Raw genomic sequence first — 19,958 nt, forward strand, 5'->3', positions numbered from 1 at the left:
TGATGTAAGGTACTGAACAAGGACTGGATGTGCTGCTGGATAAATCTATTGGAGGGATGACATTGATGTAAGGTACTGAACAAGGACTGGATGTGCTGCTGGATAAATCTATTGGAGGGATGACATTGATGTAAGGTACTGAACAAGGACTGGATGTGCTGCTGGATAAATCTATTGGAGGGATGACATTGATGTAAGGTACTGAACAAGGACTGGATGTGCTGCTGGATAAATCTATTGGAGGGATGACATTGATGTAAGGTACTGAACAAGGACTGGATGTGCTGCTGGATAAATCTATTGGAGGGATGACATTGATGTAAGGTACTGAACAAGGACTGGATGTGCTGCTGGATAAATCTATTGGAGGAATGACATTGATGTAAGGTACTGAACAAGGACTGGATGTGCTGCTGGATAATCTATTGGAGGGATGACATTGATGTAAGGTACTGAACAAGGACTGGATGTGCTGCTGGATAAATCTATTGGAGGGATGACATTGATGTAAGGTACTGAACAAGGACTGGATGTGCTGCTGGATAAATCTATTGGAGGGATGACATTGATGTAAGGTACTGAACAAGGACTGGATGTGCTGCTGGATAAATCTATTGGAGGGATGACATTGATGTAAGGTACTGAACAAGGACTGGATGTGCTGCTGGATAAATCTATTGGAGGGATGACATTGATGTAAGGTACTGAACAAGGACTGGATGTGCTGCTGGATAAATCTATTGGAGGGATGACATTGATGTAAGGTACTGAACAAGGACTGGATGTGCTGCTGGATAAATCTATTGGAGGGATGACATTGATGTAAGGTACTGAACAAGGACTGGATGTGCTGCTGGATAAATCTATTGGAGGGATGACATTGATGTAAGGTACTGAACAAGGACTGGATGTGCTGCTGGATAATCTATTGGAGGAATGACATTGATGTAAGGTACTGAACAAGGACTGGATGTGCTGCTGGATAAATCTATTGGAGGGATGACATTGATGTAAGGTACTGAACAAGGACTGGATGTGCTGCTGGATAAATCTATTGGAGGGATGACATTGATGTAAGGTACTGAACAAGGACTGGATGTGCTGCTGGATAAATCTATTGGAGGGATGACATTGATGTAAGGTACTGAACAAGGACTGGATGTGCTGCTGGATAAATCTATTGGAGGAATGACATTGATGTAAGGTACTGAACAAGGACTGGATGTGCTGCTGGATAAATCTATTGGAGGAATGACATTGATGTAAGGTACTGAACAAGGACTGGATGTGCTGCTGGATAAATCTATTGGAGGAATGACATTGATGTAAGGTACTGAACAAGGACTGGATGTGCTGCTGGATAATCTATTGGAGGGATGACATTGATGTAAGGTACTGAACAAGGACTGGATGTGCTGCTGGATAAATCTATTGGAGGGATGACATTGATGTAAGGTACTGAACAAGGACTGGATGTGCTGCTGGATAAATCTATTGGAGGGATGACATTGATGTAAGGTACTGAACAAGGACTGGATGTGCTGCTGGATAAATCTATTGGAGGGATGACATTGATGTAAGGTACTGAACAAGGACTGGATGTGCTGCTGGATAAATCTATTGGAGGGATGACATTGATGTAAGGTACTGAACAAGGACTGGATGTGCTGCTGGATAAATCTATTGGAGGGATGACATTGATGTAAGGTACTGAACAAGGACTGGATGTGCTGCTGGATAAATCTATTGGAGGGATGACATTGATGTAAGGTACTGAACAAGGACTGGATGTGCTGCTGGATAAATCTATTGGAGGGATGACATTGATGTAAGGTACTGAACAAGGACTGGATGTGCTGCTGGATAATCTATTGGAGGAATGACATTGATGTAAGGTACTGAACAAGGACTGGATGTGCTGCTGGATAAATCTATTGGAGGGATGACATTGATGTAAGGTACTGAACAAGGACTGGATGTGCTGCTGGATAAATCTATTGGAGGGATGACATTGATGTAAGGTACTGAACAAGGACTGGATGTGCTGCTGGATAAATCTATTGGAGGGATGACATTGATGTAAGGTACTGAACAAGGACTGGATGTGCTGCTGGATAAATCTATTGGAGGGATGACATTGATGTAAGGTACTGAACAAGGACTGGATGTGCTGCTGGATAAATCTATTGGAGGAATGACATTGATGTAAGGTACTGAACAAGGACTGGATGTGCTGCTGGATAAATCTATTGGAGGGATGACATTGATGTAAGGTACTGAACAAGGACTGGATGTGCTGCTGGATAAATCTATTGGAGGGATGACATTGATGTAAGGTACTGAACAAGGACTGGATGTGCTGCTGGATAAATCTATTGGAGGGATGACATTGATGTAAGGTACTGAACAAGGACTGGATGTGCTGCTGGATAAATCTATTGGAGGGATGACATTGATGTAAGGTACTGAACAAGGACTGGATGTGCTGCTGGATAATCTATTGGAGGAATGACATTGATGTAAGGTACTGAACAAGGACTGGATGTGCTGCTGGATAAATCTATTGGAGTGATGACATTGATGTAAGGTACTGAACAAGGACTGGATGTGCTGCTGGATAAATCTATTGGAGGAATGACATTGATGTAAGGTACTGAACAAGGACGGGATGTGCTGCTGGATAAATCTATTGGAGGGATGACATTGATGTAAGGTACTGAACAAGGACTGGATGTGCTGCTGGATAAATCTATTGGAGGGATGACATTGATGTAAGGTACTGAACAAGGACTGGATGTGCTGCTGGATAAATCTATTGGAGGGATGACATTGATGTAAGGTACTGAACAAGGACTGGATGTGCTGCTGGATAAATCTATTGGAGGGATGACATTGATGTAAGGTACTGAACAAGGACTGGATGTGCTGCTGGATAAATCTATTGGAGGGATGACATTGATGTAAGGTACTGAACAAGGACTGGATGTGCTGCTGGATAAATCTATTGGAGGAATGACATTGATGTAAGGTACTGAACAAGGACTGGATGTGCTGCTGGATAAATCTATTGGAGGGATGACATTGATGTAAGGTACTGAACAAGGACTGGATGTGCTGCTGGATAAATCTATTGGAGGAATGACATTGATGTAAGGTACTGAACAAGGACTGGATGTGCTGCTGGATAAATCTATTGGAGGGATGACATTGATGTAAGGTACTGAACAAGGACTGGATGTGCTGCTGGATAAATCTATTGGAGGGATGACATTGATGTAAGGTACTGAACAAGGACTGGATGTGCTGCTGGATAAATCTATAGGAGGGATGACATTGATGTAAGGTACTGAACAAGGACTGGATGTGCTGCTGGATAAATCTATTGGAGGGATGACATTGATGTAAGGTACTGAACAAGGACTGGATGTGCTGCTGGATAAATCTATTGGAGGAATGACATTGATGTAAGGTACTGAACAAGGACTGGATGTGCTGCTGGATAAATCTATTGGAGGGATGACATTGATGTAAGGTACTGAACAAGGACTGGATGTGCTGCTGGATAAATCTATTGGAGGAATGACATTGATGTAAGGTACTGAACAAGGACTGGATGTGCTGCTGGATAAATCTATTGGAGGGATGACATTGATGTAAGGTACTGAACAAGGACTGGATGTGCTGCTGGATAAATCTATTGGAGGGATGACATTGATGTAAGGTACTGAACAAGGACTGGATGTGCTGCTGGATAAATCTATTGGAGGGATGACATTGATGTAAGGTACTGAACAAGGACTGGATGTGCAGCTGGATAAATCTATTGGAGGGATGACATTGATGTAAGGTACTGAACAAGGACTGGATGTGCTGCTGGATAAATCTATTGGAGGAATGACATTGATGTAAGGTACTGAACAAGGACTGGATGTGCTGCTGGATAAATCTATTGGAGGGATGACATTGATGTAAGGTACTGAACAAGGACTGGATGTGCTGCTGGATAAATCTATTGGAGGAATGACATTGATGTAAGGTACTGAACAAGGACTGGATGTGCTGCTGGATAAATCTATTGGAGGGATGACATTGATGTAAGGTACTGAACAAGGACTGGATGTGCTGCTGGATAAATCTATTGGAGGGATGACATTGATGTAAGGTACTGAACAAGGACCTGATGTGCTGCTGGATAAATCTACTGGAGGGATGACATTGATGTAAGGTACTGAACAAGGACTGGATGTGCTGCTGGATAAATCTATTGGAGGGATGACATTGATGTAAGGTACTGAACAAGGACTGGATGTGCTGCTGGATAAATCTATTGGCGGGATGACATTGATGTAAGGTACTGAACAAGGACTGGATGTGCTGCTGGATAAATCTATTGGAGGGATGACATTGATGTAAGGTACTGAACAAGGACTGGATGTGCTGCTGGATAAATCTATTGGAGGAATGACATTGATGTAAGGTACTGAACAAGGACTGGATGTGCTGCTGGATAAATCTATTGGAGGGATGACATTGATGTAAGGTACTGAACAAGGACTGGATGTGCTGCTGGATAAATCTATTGGAGGGATGACATTGATGTAAGGTACTGAACAAGGACTGGATGTGCTGCTGGATAAATCTATTGGAGGAATGACATTGATGTAAGGTACTGAACAAGGACTGGATGTTCTGCTGGATAAATCTATTGGAGGGATGACATTGATGTAAGGTACTGAACAAGGACTGGATGTGCTGCTGGATAAATCTATTGGAGGAATGACATTGATGTAAGGTACTGAACAAGGACTGGATGTGCTGCTGGATAAATCTATTGGAGGGATGACATTGATGTAAGGTACTGAACAAGGACTGGATGTGCTGCTGGATAAATCTATTGGAGGGATGACATTGATGTAAGGTACTGAACAAGGACTGGATGTACTGCTGGATAAATCTATTGGAGGGATGACATTGATGTAAGGTACTGAACAAGGACTGGATGTGCTGCTGGATAATCTATTGGAGGGATGACATTGATGTAAGGTACTGAACAAGGACTGGATGTGCTGCTGGATAAATCTATTGGAGGGATGACATTGATGTAAGGTACTGAACAAGGACTGGATGTGCTGCTGGATAAATCTATTGGAGGGATGACATTGATGTAAGGTACTGAACAAGGACTGGATGTGCTGCTGGATAAATCTATAGGAGGGATGACATTGATGTAAGGTACTGAACAAGGACTGGATGTGCTGCTGGATAAATCTATTGGAGGAATGACATTGATGTAAGGTACTGAACAAGGACTGGATGTGCTGCTGGATAAATCTATAGGAGGGATGACATTGATGTAAGGTACTGAACAAGGACTGGATGTGCTGCTGGATAAATCTACTGGAGGGATGACATTGATGTAAGGTACTGAACAAGGACTGGATGTGCTGCTGGATAAATCTATTGGAGGGATGACATTGATGTAAGGTACTGAACAAGGACTGGATGTGCTGCTGTATAAATCTATTGGAGGAATGACATTGATGTAAGGTACTGAACAAGGACTGGATGTGCTGCTGGATAAATCTATTGGAGGGATGACATTGATGTAAGGTACTGAACAAGGACTGGATGTGCTGCTGGATAAATCTATTGGAGGAATGACATTGATGTAAGGTACTGAACAAGGACTGGATGTGCTGCTGGATAAATCTATTGGAGGGATGACATTGATGTAAGGTACTGAACAAGGACTGGATGTGCTGCTGGATAAATCTATTGGAGGGATGACATTGATGTAAGGTACTGAACAAGGACTGGATGTGCTGCTGGATAAATCTATTGGAGGAATGACATTGATGTAAGGTACTGAACAAGGACTGGATGTGCTGCTGGATAAATCTATTGGAGGGATGACATTGATGTAAGGTACTGAACAAGGACTGGATGTGCTGCTGGATAAATCTATTGGAGGAATGACATTGATGTAAGGTACTGAACAAGGACTGGATGTGCTGCTGGATAAATCTATTGGAGGGATGACATTGATGTAAGGTACTGAACAAGGACTGGATGTGCTGCTGGATAATCTATTGGAGGGATGACATTGATGTAAGGTACGGAACAAGGACTGGATGTGCTGCTGGATAAATCTATTGGAGGGATGACATTGATGTAAGGTACTGAACAAGGACTGGATGTGTTGCTGGATAAATCTATTGGAGGGATGACATTGATGTAAGGTACTGAACAAGAACTGGATGTGCTGCTGGATAAATCTATTGGAGGGATGACATTGATGTAAGGTACTGAACAAGGACTGGATGTTCTGCTGGATAAATCTATTGGAGGGATGACATTGAGTCTCACCTCTCTGGTTGACTGGGTCTTTGGCCACGTATGCTACATACTCTGCTGTGTCCTGAGGGAGAGAAAAGAGAAGAGGGGGATGGGGAGGAGGAAGAGAGGGTGTGAGGGGTAAATGAGAGGGAAATATGGAGAGGGTGAGGAGAAAAGGGGAGAGTGGGTGAGTTGGAAGAGAGAAGGAAGCAAAGACGTTTAGTCGGAAGAGCTATTAACACACAATGATCTAGAGGAGGAAGAGGAAGAGCTATTAACACACAATGATCTAGAGAGGAGAAAGAGGAAGAGCTATTAACACACAATGATCTAGAGAGGAGGAAGAGGAAGAGCTATTAACACACCATGATCTAGAGAGGAGGAAGAGGAAGAGCTAATAACACACCATGATCTAGAGAGGAGGAAGAGGAAGGCTACTAACACACCATGATCTAGAGAGGAGGAAGAGGAAGGTTACTAACACACCATCATCTAGACAGGAGGAAGAGGAAGAGCTATTAACACACCATGATCTAGAGGAGGAAGAGGAAGAGCTATTAACACACAATGATCTAGAGGAAGAGAAAGAGCTATTAACACACAATGATCTAGAGGAGGAAGAGGAAGAGCTATTAACACACAATGATCTAGAGGAGGAAGAGGAAGAGCTATTAACACACAATGATCTAGAGGAGGAAGAGGAAGAGCTATTAACACACCATGATCTAGAGAGGAGGAAGAGGAAGAGCTACTAACACACCATGATCTAGAGAGGAGGAAGAGGAAGAGCTATTAACACACCATGATCTAGAGAGGAAGAATCAGAAGAGCTATTAACACACAATGATCTAGAGGAGGAAGAGGAAGAGCTATTAACACACAATGATCTAGAGGAGGAAGAGGAAGAGCTATTAACACACAATGATCTAGAGAGGAAAAAGAGGAAGAGCTATTAACACACAATGATCTAGAGGAGGAAGAGGAAGAGCTATTAACACACAATGATCTAGAGGAGGAAGAGGAAGAGCTATTAACACACCATGATCTAGAGAGGAGAAAGAGGAAGAGCTATTAACACACAATGATCTAGAGAGGAGGAAGAGGAAGAGCTATTAACACACCATGATCTAGAGAGGAGGAAGAGGAAGAGCTACTAACACACCATGATCTAGAGAGGAGGAAGAGGAAGGCTACTAACACACCATGATCTAGACAGGAGGAAGAGGAAGAGCTATTAACACACCATGATCTAGGTCCCAAGAAACAAAGAGATCTTCTGTTGAATCTGACAATTAATCTTAATGGTTGTACAGTCGTCTCAAATAAAACTGTGAAGGACCTCGGCGTTACTCTGGACCCTGATCTCTCTTTTGAAGAACATATCAAGACCATTTCAAGGACAGCTTTTTTCCATCTACGAAACATTGCAAAAATCAGGAACTTTCTGTCCAAAAATGATGCAGAAAAATTAATCCATGCTTTTGTCACTTCCAGGTTAGACTACTGCAATGCTCTACTTTCCGGCTACCCGGATAAAGCACTAAATAAACTTCAGTTAGTGCTAAATACGGCTGCTAGAATCCTGACTAGAACCAAAAAATTTGATCATATTACTCCAGTGCTAGCCTCTCTACACTGGCTTCCTGTCAAAGCAAGGGCTGATTTCAAGGTTTTACTGCTAACCTACAAAGCATTACATGGGCTTGCTCCTATCTATCTCTCTGATTTGGTCCTGCCGTACATACCTACACGTACGCTACGGTCACAAGACGCAGGCCTCCTAATTGTCCCTAGAATTTTTAAGCAAACAGCTGGAGGCAGGGCTTTCTCCTATAGAGCTCCATTTTTATGGAACGGTCTGCCTACCCATGTCAGAGACGCAAACTCGGTCTCAACCTTTAAGTCTCTACTGAAGACTCATCTCTTCAGTGGGTCATATGATTGAGTGTAGTCTGGCCCAGGAGTGGGAGGGTGAACGGAAAGGCTCTGGAGCAACGAACCACCCTTGCTGTCTCTGCCTGGCCGGTTCCCCTCTTTCCACTGGGATTCTCTGCCTCTAACCCTATTACAGGGGCTGAGTCACTGGCTTTACTGGGGCTCTCTCATGCCGTCCCTGGAGGAGGTGCGTCACCTGAGTGGGTTGAGTCACTGATGTGGTCATCCTGTCTGGGTTGGCGCTCCCCCCCCCCCCTTAAGTTGTGCCGTGGCGGAGGTCTTTGTGGGCTATACTCAGCCTTGTCTCAGGATGGTAAGTTGGTGGTTGAAGATATCCCTCTAGTGGTGTGGGGGCTGTGCTTTGGCAAAGTGGGTGGGGTTATATCCTTCCTGTTTGGCCCTGTCCGGGGGTGTCCTCGGAGTGGGCCACAGTGTCTCCTGACCCCTCCTGTCTCAGCCTCCAGTATTTATGCTGCAGTAGTTTATGTGTCGGGGGGCTAGGGTCAGTTTGTTATATCTGGAGTACTTCTCCTGTCCTATTCGGTGTCCTGTGTGAATCTAAGTGTGCGTTCTCTAATTCTCTCCTTCTCTCTTTCTCTCTCTCGGAGGACCTGAGCCCTAGGACCATGCCCCAGGACTACCTGACATGATGACTCCTTGCTGTCCCCAGTCCACCTGGCTGTGCTGCTGCTCCAGTTTCAACTGTTCTGCCTTATTATTATTCGACCATGCTGATCATTTATGAACATTTGAACATCTTGGCCATGTTCTGTTATAATCTCCACCCGGCACAGCCAGAAGAGGACTGGCCATCCCACATATGCTCTCTCTAATTCTCTCTTTCTTTCTCTCTCTCGGAGGACCTGAGCCCTAGGACCATGCCCCAGGAATACCTGACATGATGACTCCTTGCTGTCCCCAGTCCACCTGACTGTGCTGCTGCTCCAGTTTCAACTATTCTGCCTTATTATTATTCGACCATGCTGGTCATTTATGAACATTTGAACATCTTGACCATGTTTTGTTATAATCTCCACCCGGCACAGCCAGAAGAGGACTGGCCACCCCACATAGCCTGGTTCCTCTCTAGGTTTCTTCCTAGGTTTTGGCCTTTCTAGGGAGTTTTTCCTAGCCACCGTGCTTCTTCACCTGCATTGCTTGCTGTTTGGGGTTTTAGGCTGGGTTTCTGTACAGCACTTTGAGATATCAGCTGATGTACGAAGGGCTATATAAAATAAATTTGATTTGAAATTTGATCTAGAGGAGGAAGAGGAAGAGCTATTAACACACAATGATCTAGAGGAGGAAGAGCTATTAACACAATGATCTAGAGGAGGAAGAGGAAGAGCTATTAACACACAATGATCTAGAGGAGGAAGAGGAAGAGCTATTAACACACCATGATCTAGAGAGGAGGAAGAGGAAGAGCTACTAACACACCATGATCTAGAGAGGAGGAAGAGGAAGAGCTATTAACACACCATGATCTAGAGAGGAAGAATCGGAAGAGCTATTAACACACAATGATCTAGAGGAGGAAGAGGAAGAGCTATTAACACACAGTGATCTAGAGGAGGAAGAGGAAGAGCTATTAACACACAATGATCTAGAGAGGAAAAAGAGGAAGAGCTATTAACACACAATGATCTAGAGAGGAAAAAGAGGAAGAGCTATTAACACACAATGATCTAGAGAGGAGGAAGAGGAAGAGCTATTAACACACCATGATCTAGAGAGGAGGAAGAGGAAGAGCTACTAACACACCATGATCTAGAGAGGAGGAAGAGGAAGGCTACTAACACACCATGATCTAGACAGGAGGAAGAGGAAGAGCTATTAACACACCATGATCTAGAGGAGGAAGAGGAAGAGCTATTAACACACAATGATCTAGAGGAGGAAGAGCTATTAACACAATGATCTAGAGGAGGAAGAGAAAGAGCTATTAACACACAATGATCTAGAGGAGGAAGAGGAAGAGCTATTAACACACAATGATCTAGAGGAGGAAGAGGGAGAGCTATTAACACACCATGATCTAGAGAGGAAGAAGAGGAAGAGCTATTAAAACACAATGAACTAGAGAGGAAGAAGAGAGGAGGAGGAAGAGAAAGAGCTATTAACACACAATGATCTAGAGGAAGAGCTATTAACACACCATGATCTAGAGAGGAGGAAGAGGAAGAGCTATTAACACACCATGATCTAGAGAGGAAGAAGAGGAAGAGCTATTAAAACACAATGAACTAGAGAGGAAGAAGAGAGGAGGAGGAAGAGAACTAATACATGTCTGAGGAAGAGAGGCAGGGAGTTCCACTGACGTGGATGAAGACAAAGGAGGGAGGAAAAGAGGAAAGGAGCTATGGAATACAGAGAGAGATGGATAGAGGAAAAGAAAGATGGACGGAGCAAGACGGAGAGGCAGCGTGACAGGGATAGCGGAGTAGATGGAAAAACAGAGTGAAGCAGGGAGAGAGAGAGAGAGAGAGAGAGAGGCATAGAGGAGTAGATGGGTGGACAGAGTGAAGCAGGAAGAGAGAGAGAGAGAGAGGCATAGAGGAGTAGATGGGTGGACAGAGTGAAGCAGGGAGAGAGAGAGAGAGAGGCATAGAGGAGTAGATGGGTGGACAGAGTGAAGCAGGGAGAGAGAGAGAGAGAGAGAGAGAGAGAGAGAGAGAGAGAGAGAGAGAGAGAGAGAAGTAGATGGGTGGACAGAGTGAAGCAGGGAGAGAGAGAGAGAGAGAGAGAGAGAGGCATAGAGAAGTAGATGGGTGGACAGAGTGAAGCAGGGAGAGAGAGAGAGAGAGAGAGAGGCATAGAGAAGTAGATGGGTGGACAGAGTGAAGCAGGGAGAGAGAGAGAGGCATAGAGAAGTAGATGGGTGGACAGAGGCAGAGCAATGAATAGAGTGGGTATAGAGGATGGATAGTGAGGTGAGCAAGGGAGAGGGGTGTATGACTCACTGGGTCTCCTCCAGAAGCGAAAGAGATGGACTGCATGTGATGATTTGCAATTATCTGTGAAAAGAGAGAGAGAGATCATGTCTCTCCATTCAGCAGTAGGGGTTGGTTCCATTGACAGTTAGATATAGTGAATAATAAATACCTAACTGACTGGATGATGTAATTAACACCATGTAACAGTCTGTAATAACAAACCCAGATAAATCAATAACAACAAACACTCATTCAGGATCCATGCACGAAAGTTCTTGTGTGTGTGTGTCACCTGTTTGCAGTCGGAGGCCAGCAGGTTGAGGCTGCTGGTAGAGACCGTCAGGCTGATGGTCATCCCAGCAAACTGCAGGTTACGTTTCCCCAGAATGGACGTCATACAGCGAGACGACGGCTGGAGAGGGAGGGGAGGGACATTCATGTTAAACAGAAGGCCAACAGGGAAAGGAAGATTTCACCAATAAGGAAGATTAAACAGAAGATATCCTAAAGGATAACAACAGAGCATAGTAAACGTACTGTACAATATACAGAGAATAATGTGTGTGTGTGAAGGCAATAGAGAGGGAGAAGCATGTCTGAGCCGTGTGTGTGTGTGAAGGCAATAGAGAGGGAGAAGCATGTCTGAGCCGTGTGTGTGTGTGTGTGTATGTGTGTATGTAGAAGAACAGCTGCAGGCTGCCACTGAAGCTTGTCTAGTCAAGTCTCACACAGTCCCCCACAGTCTCCCACAGTCTCCCACAGTCTCCCACAGTCTCACAGGGCCAGACATGATTTAGCCAAACCAGTCTGTTGTGTATATAGCTGTTTTATGTAGTGTTTGGGTGGATGCATGGAGTTTTACAGGAATTCCCCCCCCCACAGAAAGACAGGCTGGGCCCGGCCCAGACGGAGTTGGCTTAGACTCGGAACACACAACTTAGTCACAAGTCTCCCTCATACAAGGGGCAGTGTGTACATGTGTGAGAGAGACAGAGGTAATTACCTGGAAGTACCACTGACCACAGAGTGGTCAATCCAGCTAAATCCAGATCCAACAACGCCCTGACCACGGCCTTCCACTTAACACATAAATAAATAATACTCTTTGTGTGTGTATATTGGTGTACCTTTCTCTTGCGTTGGGCTCCTTTGGCTCCAGGCACTGCCTCACACACCACTGAGATAGCCTCTCTGAAACAACAACACGTGTGAGAATCTCTCTGTAACACACTTGTGCGGATTTCACACTGTGCAGCAGATTAGATGAAATCTGGCAACATGTGACACAGACTTGATCATCCTGACAACCACACTCATCCTCACCATGGATACAAACATCACTATAGAAACCAGAAGGAAACCACCAGGATTCCAGAACATGCTAATTTAGAGGTTGTGAGGGCGGTAGGCACACACACACAATACTGTTAAACCTAAATAGAACGGGGCAAAAAAGAGAACTGGGGGATATGAACTGGAGATAAATAATGCATTTTTATGTGAAAAGGAGGTAGCTAGTAAGAGTACATTTTGTGATTTGCAATGTTTTGAACCAGAGCCCTATACAACACTTAGCTCTAACTACATGGCTATGTTTTGAACCAGAGCCCTATACAACACTTAGCTCTAACTACATGGCTCTGTTTTGTACTACCTAACCACGGTACATCTGCGTGCAGTAACTTGATCATTAGCCTTAAACAACAGCTTAAACGGTTAGTTCACCCAAATGACAAAATAACACATTGGTTTCCTTACCCTGTAAACAGTCTAAGGACAAGGTATGACAGCAATCCATGCCTTGGTTTAGTTTTCCTGGCACTGTTTCCAAATGCTAACGTTTTAGCAATTGTTGCACAAATCCCATTCAAGTCATGGTACCGACATTAGCATTTTCCGCACATCATGTTCAAATCATCTATAAGTGACTTTGTTGAGCTTCACAATCAATTTGACATACTTCCGGGGATTTTGATTGTCATAATGTTTCCATAGACTGCTTACAGGGTAACGAAACCAATATGACATTTTGTAATTGGTTGAACTATCCCTTGAACAATTGGAGGTTCTCACCTGGTGACCTGAGTTCTGGTGTTGAAGTCCAGCGCCCTCATAGACTGTAGCACCTCCACACAGCCCATATACTACACAGGAAATAGAGAGGAGACGCATATGAACAGGGATGCCACATCCTACAGCACTCCTCTCCACACAGCCCATACACTACACAGGAAACAGGAAAGGAACTCATATGAACTAGGATTCCATTTCCTCCAGAACACCCACACTGACCGGAGGGGCAGATGGAAACAGATAGAGACGGAAAGATGGACAGACAAGAGAATAGATCATTTTGAGAGAGCAACAGAAAAATTGATAGATATGGAAAGTTAAAGAAATATGCAAGTACTAGCCTATAGGCCTACATCCTACAAACTGAAAAACAGAGAACAACCAACTCTTACCCGTACTGAGTAGGCGACCCCAGTGGTGCTGACCACATGGTCTGAGTGTAGCCATCCTCTGGTGGGCTTGTTGACGAAGGAGCCGTGGCGCGTCCACTCATCTCCCCCCAGCTGCCCCCCCTCCACCCGCGCCCTCCTGGACGCCCCACCCAGCCGGTTCATATCCTGCAGAGGGGGGCGATGGGGGGGAGAGGGGGCTGTTAGACAAGGAGGGGGGTGAGGAGTGGGAGAGCTGGAACTGTTACCCCCTGAAGACCCCATGGGGGCTTGAGCCCGCTGAGGCCTAATGGAGACCTTGAGGCCTGGGAGTAGAGTAGCAGAGATGCCCAGGCGAAGGGCTCCCATCCTGGGGAAGAAGGAACAGAGCGTGGTGGGGCTGTTCTCGGCCCGGCGGGGGGAGGAAGGGGGGAGGATGGGTGTGAGAGAGGAGGAGGAGAGGGAGGAGGGTAGCCCAGGAGGGGTGAGGGGGGTTGCGGGGGTGGAAGGGGGGAGGGACAAAGGGTTGGAGTTGGTATCGTCATTCGAACTGAGAGATTCACTCCGGAAGTGAGTGTACTTAGTTTTAGGGACCAGCTCCATCATGGATCTGAGATGTTTGATGTTATTTCAGTGTTTCTCTAACAAGTCCACACACACTGGTGTGATTCAGTCTAAACAACAACGGTGGTTCATTCTCTCCTTCTCTGTATTATCAGTCGCTCGCTCAAAAACTCGCTCGTCTTTCTTTCCCTCTCAGTGACCGTTGTCTGTCCGTCCGCCCTGTTTTATATCCTCCCGTCATTGTCAGGCAGTGCAGCAGACACTGCGCAAGAAACACCATCTACAAGACAGAGGAGAGCAGCAAGAGGAGCGATTGAAGATCAGAGGGGATCACTCTAAGAGTCTAACCCAGCACACTGATGGAGTGATACTCAGTTGTTTGGTGTCTTCGCTGTCAGTCTTACAACATGTTATCACTTTCAATCCACAGAAATTAATGCCACTTTCCAATAGACAGAATCAAAAAGGATTTTTGTGATCAAGTATGTAGCACCTGTTCTGAAAAATGCTGTTTGAGCACATCAGCATGTCAACTAATGTAGCATGGCACTTAAGTCCAGTTGTTCATCTTTGAGCACCATGGAGATTCCACATACAACCTCAGAATGTGATTGTCTATTGACACAGAAACTCAGGTGGTATGAGTTACTCAATCAAGGGGCCTACCCTCATGTGTCTGTTAGCATGTGTTGGAGTAGAAACCTACTCTACTGCCTGTAAATGGCACAGAGTGTGTGAGTCTGTGGTGTGTGTGTGTGCGCGTTTCAGCGTGTCTGTCAGGACAGTAGCTCACTAGCCTCTCTTGCCTGACACGGGCCCATAAAATCCCTATCAGCTGCCAACGAGTAGATCAGAAGGGACACACACACACACACACACACGGGTTGATACAACAGAGTAAGATTATCTGCAGAGTTTAATATAGCAAAGTTCTGTTAAGACCTGCTGATCTATGGCCAGACACCAATTCTGGCAGGGAAAATCTCTCTATCCCTCCTGCTTTTTATTCCTCTCTCTCTCTCTTTATCCCTCTTTCTCTCCTGTGAGCAGCTTTGTTTTTCAGGTTCCAAGGCTGCTGGAGAATGCTCCTAAGTAATTTAACTCTTCCTCCTCTGTACTCTTTCACTCCCTCTTCCTTACACACTCCCTCTCCCTTTTCCTCACTCCCTCTCTCTCTTCCTCCAGATGGTCTCGTGTCCTCTCTGGATGGCCTTGGCTTTCTCCCCCTCTTCCTCTCTCTTCCTCCAGATCACCTCCTGTGCAGTCTCTCTCCCGCTCTCTGCGCTTCTCTCTCCCCTCAGCTTGTCCTCTCCTATCCTCTCCTGGAATCCCTCTCTCCTCCTCCACACTGTTTTCTGTGCCTCCCTCAGTAGCCGCTGCACTTCCTCCTTCTCTCGCTCCACCACTTCCTGCCTTCTCTTCCAAATGATCTCTCGCTCCCCCTCCCCCCCTCCCTCGTCTCCTTTCCCGTTCTCCAGACTGTCCTCTTAAACAGTCCCTCTACTTCAAAGATTGTCTGTCTCTCTCCACACTCACTCTGTAACTACAGCCAGAGTCTATACAATGCACATAACCTAGTAACAGACACCACTAGATAAGAAACGACTGATAGATAAGAAAGCACCAGATGCTGGGCTTGTCCCTGACTGAAGTTTCTGATATGGCTAAAACCGTAGGTAGAGCTGTTCTAGAACATTGCTGCCCTGGTTAGAGTGGATACGTTCTGGAGCACCATAGCATCAGAAGTGCTAGAGTTGGAGAAGTTGCCTCTTTCTGGTTACAGAAACAGTGACACACACAGTGGTGATGTAACAAGAGAGAATGTAGGTCATTGGCTGATGACACCATCGGTGGGATTGTTTTGATGATAATGAGACCTGAATGGTACTGGAGGCTTGTTAGAGAACTCCATCACCCAGTCATTACACTTAATTAAACCTCCCTCCCCTCTCTCTCTCTCCTTATCGATTCCACAGAAACAGTCTTGTTTAAACAAGCCACGCCAATAGTCAGTTACCTGAGAGAAGCATGTGTATTTCTTGACACAGCACAGCACGATACAGTACTAGCCTAACTAGAAACACTGAGCTAACTACAGTCCGAACAATCTGCATAGTCCATCCAAAGAGAAAACTAAAGATGTCTAACATGAACAGTCTCCAGCCACAAGACACAGCTCACAGGACTGAATAGTGGAGGTTGAACCAGGAATATAACTCCAGGGGCTTGTCAGCTCACAGGACTGAATAGTGGAGGTTGAACCTGGAATATAACTAGCTAACGTCTCCTCCCAGACAGAGAGCACCAGAACACATCAGACTGGGATTAGCTATGAAGTGCTATGTAGGGGCTATGAAGGGCTATTAAGGTCTTACGGCAGCCTACGGCAGGCTCTTAGCACAGCCTAACTGTCTTCGCATAACTACAAAAGTCTTCCATTATAGTCTATGCTCTAAATGTCTATTTGTCCTAGTGCTGTAGCACTACCAGTGGAATACTAAATGCAGGCTAGATGGTCAGATCGCGACGGCCAATTAGTGGCTGTAGACAACGTGTCCCGTGTGGCTCACCTGGTGGAGCATTAGGCTTGCAACGCCAGAGTTGTGGGTTCGATTCCTATGGGGGACCAGTACGAACAAGTATGCACTCACAACTCTAAGTCGCTCTGGAAAAGAGTGTCTGCTAAATGACTAAAATATAAATGTCAACACAGATGAACGTATAGAGTTGCTAGCGTTTCACAATTGAACGCAATGCAACGCTAGCAACGCAACGCTAGCAACAGACAGAACCAGTCGCTAACAGTGACGAGATGTCACAAACATAGCCAACGGGTCAGTTAGCAAACATAGGTTAACACTAGTAAATGCTAGTACAGCAGGTTTAACCCTCGCCCTGCCAGATGTTAGTGCACAGAATAAAACACAGTGTAGGTCAGATGAGTGCTGAGTATAGCGCCCTCTACCTGAAAAGATTTCCTGATTCTCCTACACACAGATAGAAAACACACACAACAAGTAGAGAAAGTCACCACTACACTAACACATAAACAACACAGCTGATTATACCAGTTAAGACTACACAGTTCCACAGCTGTACAAAGTGAATGATATGTCCACATGTAGAATTATCTGATTATAATCCAGACTAGTCATTTCTGACATCGGCTTGGTATACCACCTGTTCCGGTCAGGACGCTAGTTACCAGCAAAGATGGCACGGCAGACGTTGAAGAGAGAGAACGAGAGATATACCTCATGGCAAACCAGCAAGAACACTGCATCAAATTCAGTCTAGAATTCTAGACAGAGCCTACATTTACATAAATAGGTTAGAGGTTCAACACACTAACACCCCACCAGTAGTCTAGACTGTTTCTCCTGGTCATCACCACCCCACCTGTAGTCTGGTCCTGTCTGGACTGTTTCTCCTGGTCATCACCACCCCACCAGTAGTCTGGTCCTGTCTGGACTGTTTCTCCTGGTCATCACCACCCCACCTGTAGTCTGGTCCTGTCTGGACTGTTTCTCCTGGTCATCACCACCCCACCTGTAGTCTGGTCCTGTCTGGACTGTTTCTCCTGGTCATCACCACCCCACCAGTAGTCTGGTCCTGTCAGGACTGTTTCTCCGGGTCGTCACCACCCCACCAGCAGTCTGGTCCTGCCTGGACTGTTTCTCCTGGTTGACACCACCCCACCAGTAGTCTGGTCCTGCCTGGACTGTTTCTCCTGGTTATCACCACCCCACCAGTAGTCTGGTCCTGCCTGGACTGTTTCTCCTGGTTATCACCACCCCACCAGTAGTATGGTCCTGTCTGGACTGTTTCTCCTGGTTATCACCACCCCACCAGTAGCCCGGTCCTGTCTGGACTGTTTCTCCTGGTTATCACCACCCTAGACAGAAAAGTATAGAAAGAACAGCACCAGTATTTGAAAAAAGAGAAAAAGACTCAAAATAACTTTACATCTCAGTCTGTCTCTGACTGCAGCGGATGCAAGTTGCCATGGCAACAAACATTAAAAGAGAAGCCTGCTCAGGATCTATATTGAGAAATCCTGACAGCGGCAGAAACATCTCAGACAATGAGATAACAGACTGCTTCCACAAATCAGAGCCCAGGAGCAGCTAAGCAGAGCTGAGACTGACCCATTACGGCCTTTAACATCTAACTATAGAAACCACAGCCGGTCGGCCAGCCAGAGACTCCTGGAGGGATCAATACCACTCAGGAAATGATCAAAGTTTGGCCCACGTCGCACCGGCCATAAAACCAAATCAATGTTGACATCCCAACCTGGCTGATTCCAGACTCTGGCTAGGACACATGGATTAACACAACATATATTGCTTCAGAGGATGAAATACTTTCATATATGATAGTCAATATTAATATCAATAAACTTTACTATCACAATAGCTAACACTTTAGAAAAAAATTGCATAACAACAACCTGAATGTTTTCCTGTACAGTCCTAACTGTTAGGTAAGTAACGACAAAGGTGGTGATTGTATAATAATCTGCAGAGCAGGTTTTTTTCCACCTATAATTGTTTATTTTACTACAAAAAATGTTATTTTTTTGCTTTGAGTTGTGAATAAATTCTTGAGAACTCTTCCTTTGCTTCAAGAGTGAATGAAAAATGTAAAACGATTGTTCCTTATTTTGGGTTAGACAGAGTAGAGGTGATTATCCGTAGCATGGTATTAACAGAGCTCCATATTCACATCAGAACCATATTCATGTTTAAACACCCTCTCTCTCTCCTCTCTTCCACTCGTTTAAATCACAAAGTCATTGCCAGATCTCATATCCTCTCCATCTATCCTCTCCTCAGCTTGTCCTCTTCCTCTCTTCCCCGTCTCAGTTGAATGTGAAACAGCAGAATGGCAGGGCTGAACAGCGGCACTCCTTCATTGTCTTCCTCTCCTCCTCTTGCTTCGCTCTCTCATTCCCCTTTGCTTTCCTTCCAGCTCTGTCTTGTCTGTCTGGGTGATGCCGCCTCTCTCTCTCTCTTGCTCATGCGCTGCTGCTGTCTCATCCGCTCACCCCTCCTTCCCTTTCCCTCTCTCGTTCCATTTCCTTCCCTCCTTCCCTTTCCCTCCCTCCTTCCCTTTCCCTCTCCTCCCCTTTTCCCCTCTCCCACTTTGCAGTCTAAATCATTTAACAGTATATGCATGCGTGTGCACTGAGCATTGCTCTCTCCCTTTCTCTCTCACACACACACTAGGGGAAGGACAACGGAATGGATGGAGGAGGGGAAGGAGAGAGGGATGGAGATAGTAGAGACATCATGGGCTGTTTCCCCTCTAAAAGGCTCCTCCCCCTTATTCCTGTTTGGTAACCTGAGAACCAGAGGGAGAGATGGATTGAATTGAGATGGAGGGAAAGAGAAAAAAGGAGGGAAACAGACAGAGGAAGAGAGGGAGGGGAGAGTCTCTCTCTCTCTCTCGACAGACCAGACAGACCACACAGACCAGAGATGCAGGCTGATTTGAGGGCATTGTGAATAACATTGATGTATACGGCCAAATATGTACATTTAACCTGGCAATGCCAAGCAGCTACTGTACCACGAGTTCACCGCTGGTAAAGAACAGGTTATTATCTCACAAACAGGGCAGTAACAACAGAAACAATACACTTGATGTGGCAGTCAAGATACATATTCTTCAAGTCTTAAAAAGAAAAGAGAAAACCAAAGTGATCAGTGGACCAAGTGAGAACTTCCAGTGATGAGAACCG

At 45.3% G+C, this 19,958-nt stretch overlaps 1 protein-coding gene across 4 annotated transcripts in view; it reads right to left on the reverse strand.

Moving 5' to 3' along the window:
* The window catches only part of LOC110520788 (SHC-transforming protein 1), a 40,186-nt gene that overhangs the window by 9,249 nt on the left and 10,979 nt on the right, over positions 1-19,958 (reverse strand). For 2 of the 4 annotated variants that reach the window (XM_036967568.1, XM_036967574.1), the window contains exons 2-7: positions 13,673-19,558; positions 13,281-13,351; positions 12,335-12,398; positions 11,500-11,619; positions 11,235-11,288; positions 6,367-6,418 (exon numbers count right to left, since the gene is read on the reverse strand). In XM_036967568.1, the coding sequence (XP_036823463.1) occupies positions 6,367-6,418; positions 11,235-11,288; positions 11,500-11,619; positions 12,335-12,398; positions 13,281-13,351; positions 13,673-14,254 (943 nt within the window). In that variant the 5' untranslated portion in view covers positions 14,255-19,558. The remainder of the gene's footprint in view (positions 1-6,366; positions 6,419-11,234; positions 11,289-11,499; positions 11,620-12,334; positions 12,399-13,280; positions 13,352-13,672; positions 19,559-19,958) is intronic. The other 2 variants (XM_036967584.1, XM_036967579.1) reach the window with 2 other exon arrangements.

This window comes from Oncorhynchus mykiss, chromosome 3, assembly GCF_013265735.2.
Source record: "Oncorhynchus mykiss isolate Arlee chromosome 3, USDA_OmykA_1.1, whole genome shotgun sequence".
Classification (NCBI taxonomy): domain Eukaryota; kingdom Metazoa; phylum Chordata; class Actinopteri; order Salmoniformes; family Salmonidae; genus Oncorhynchus; species Oncorhynchus mykiss.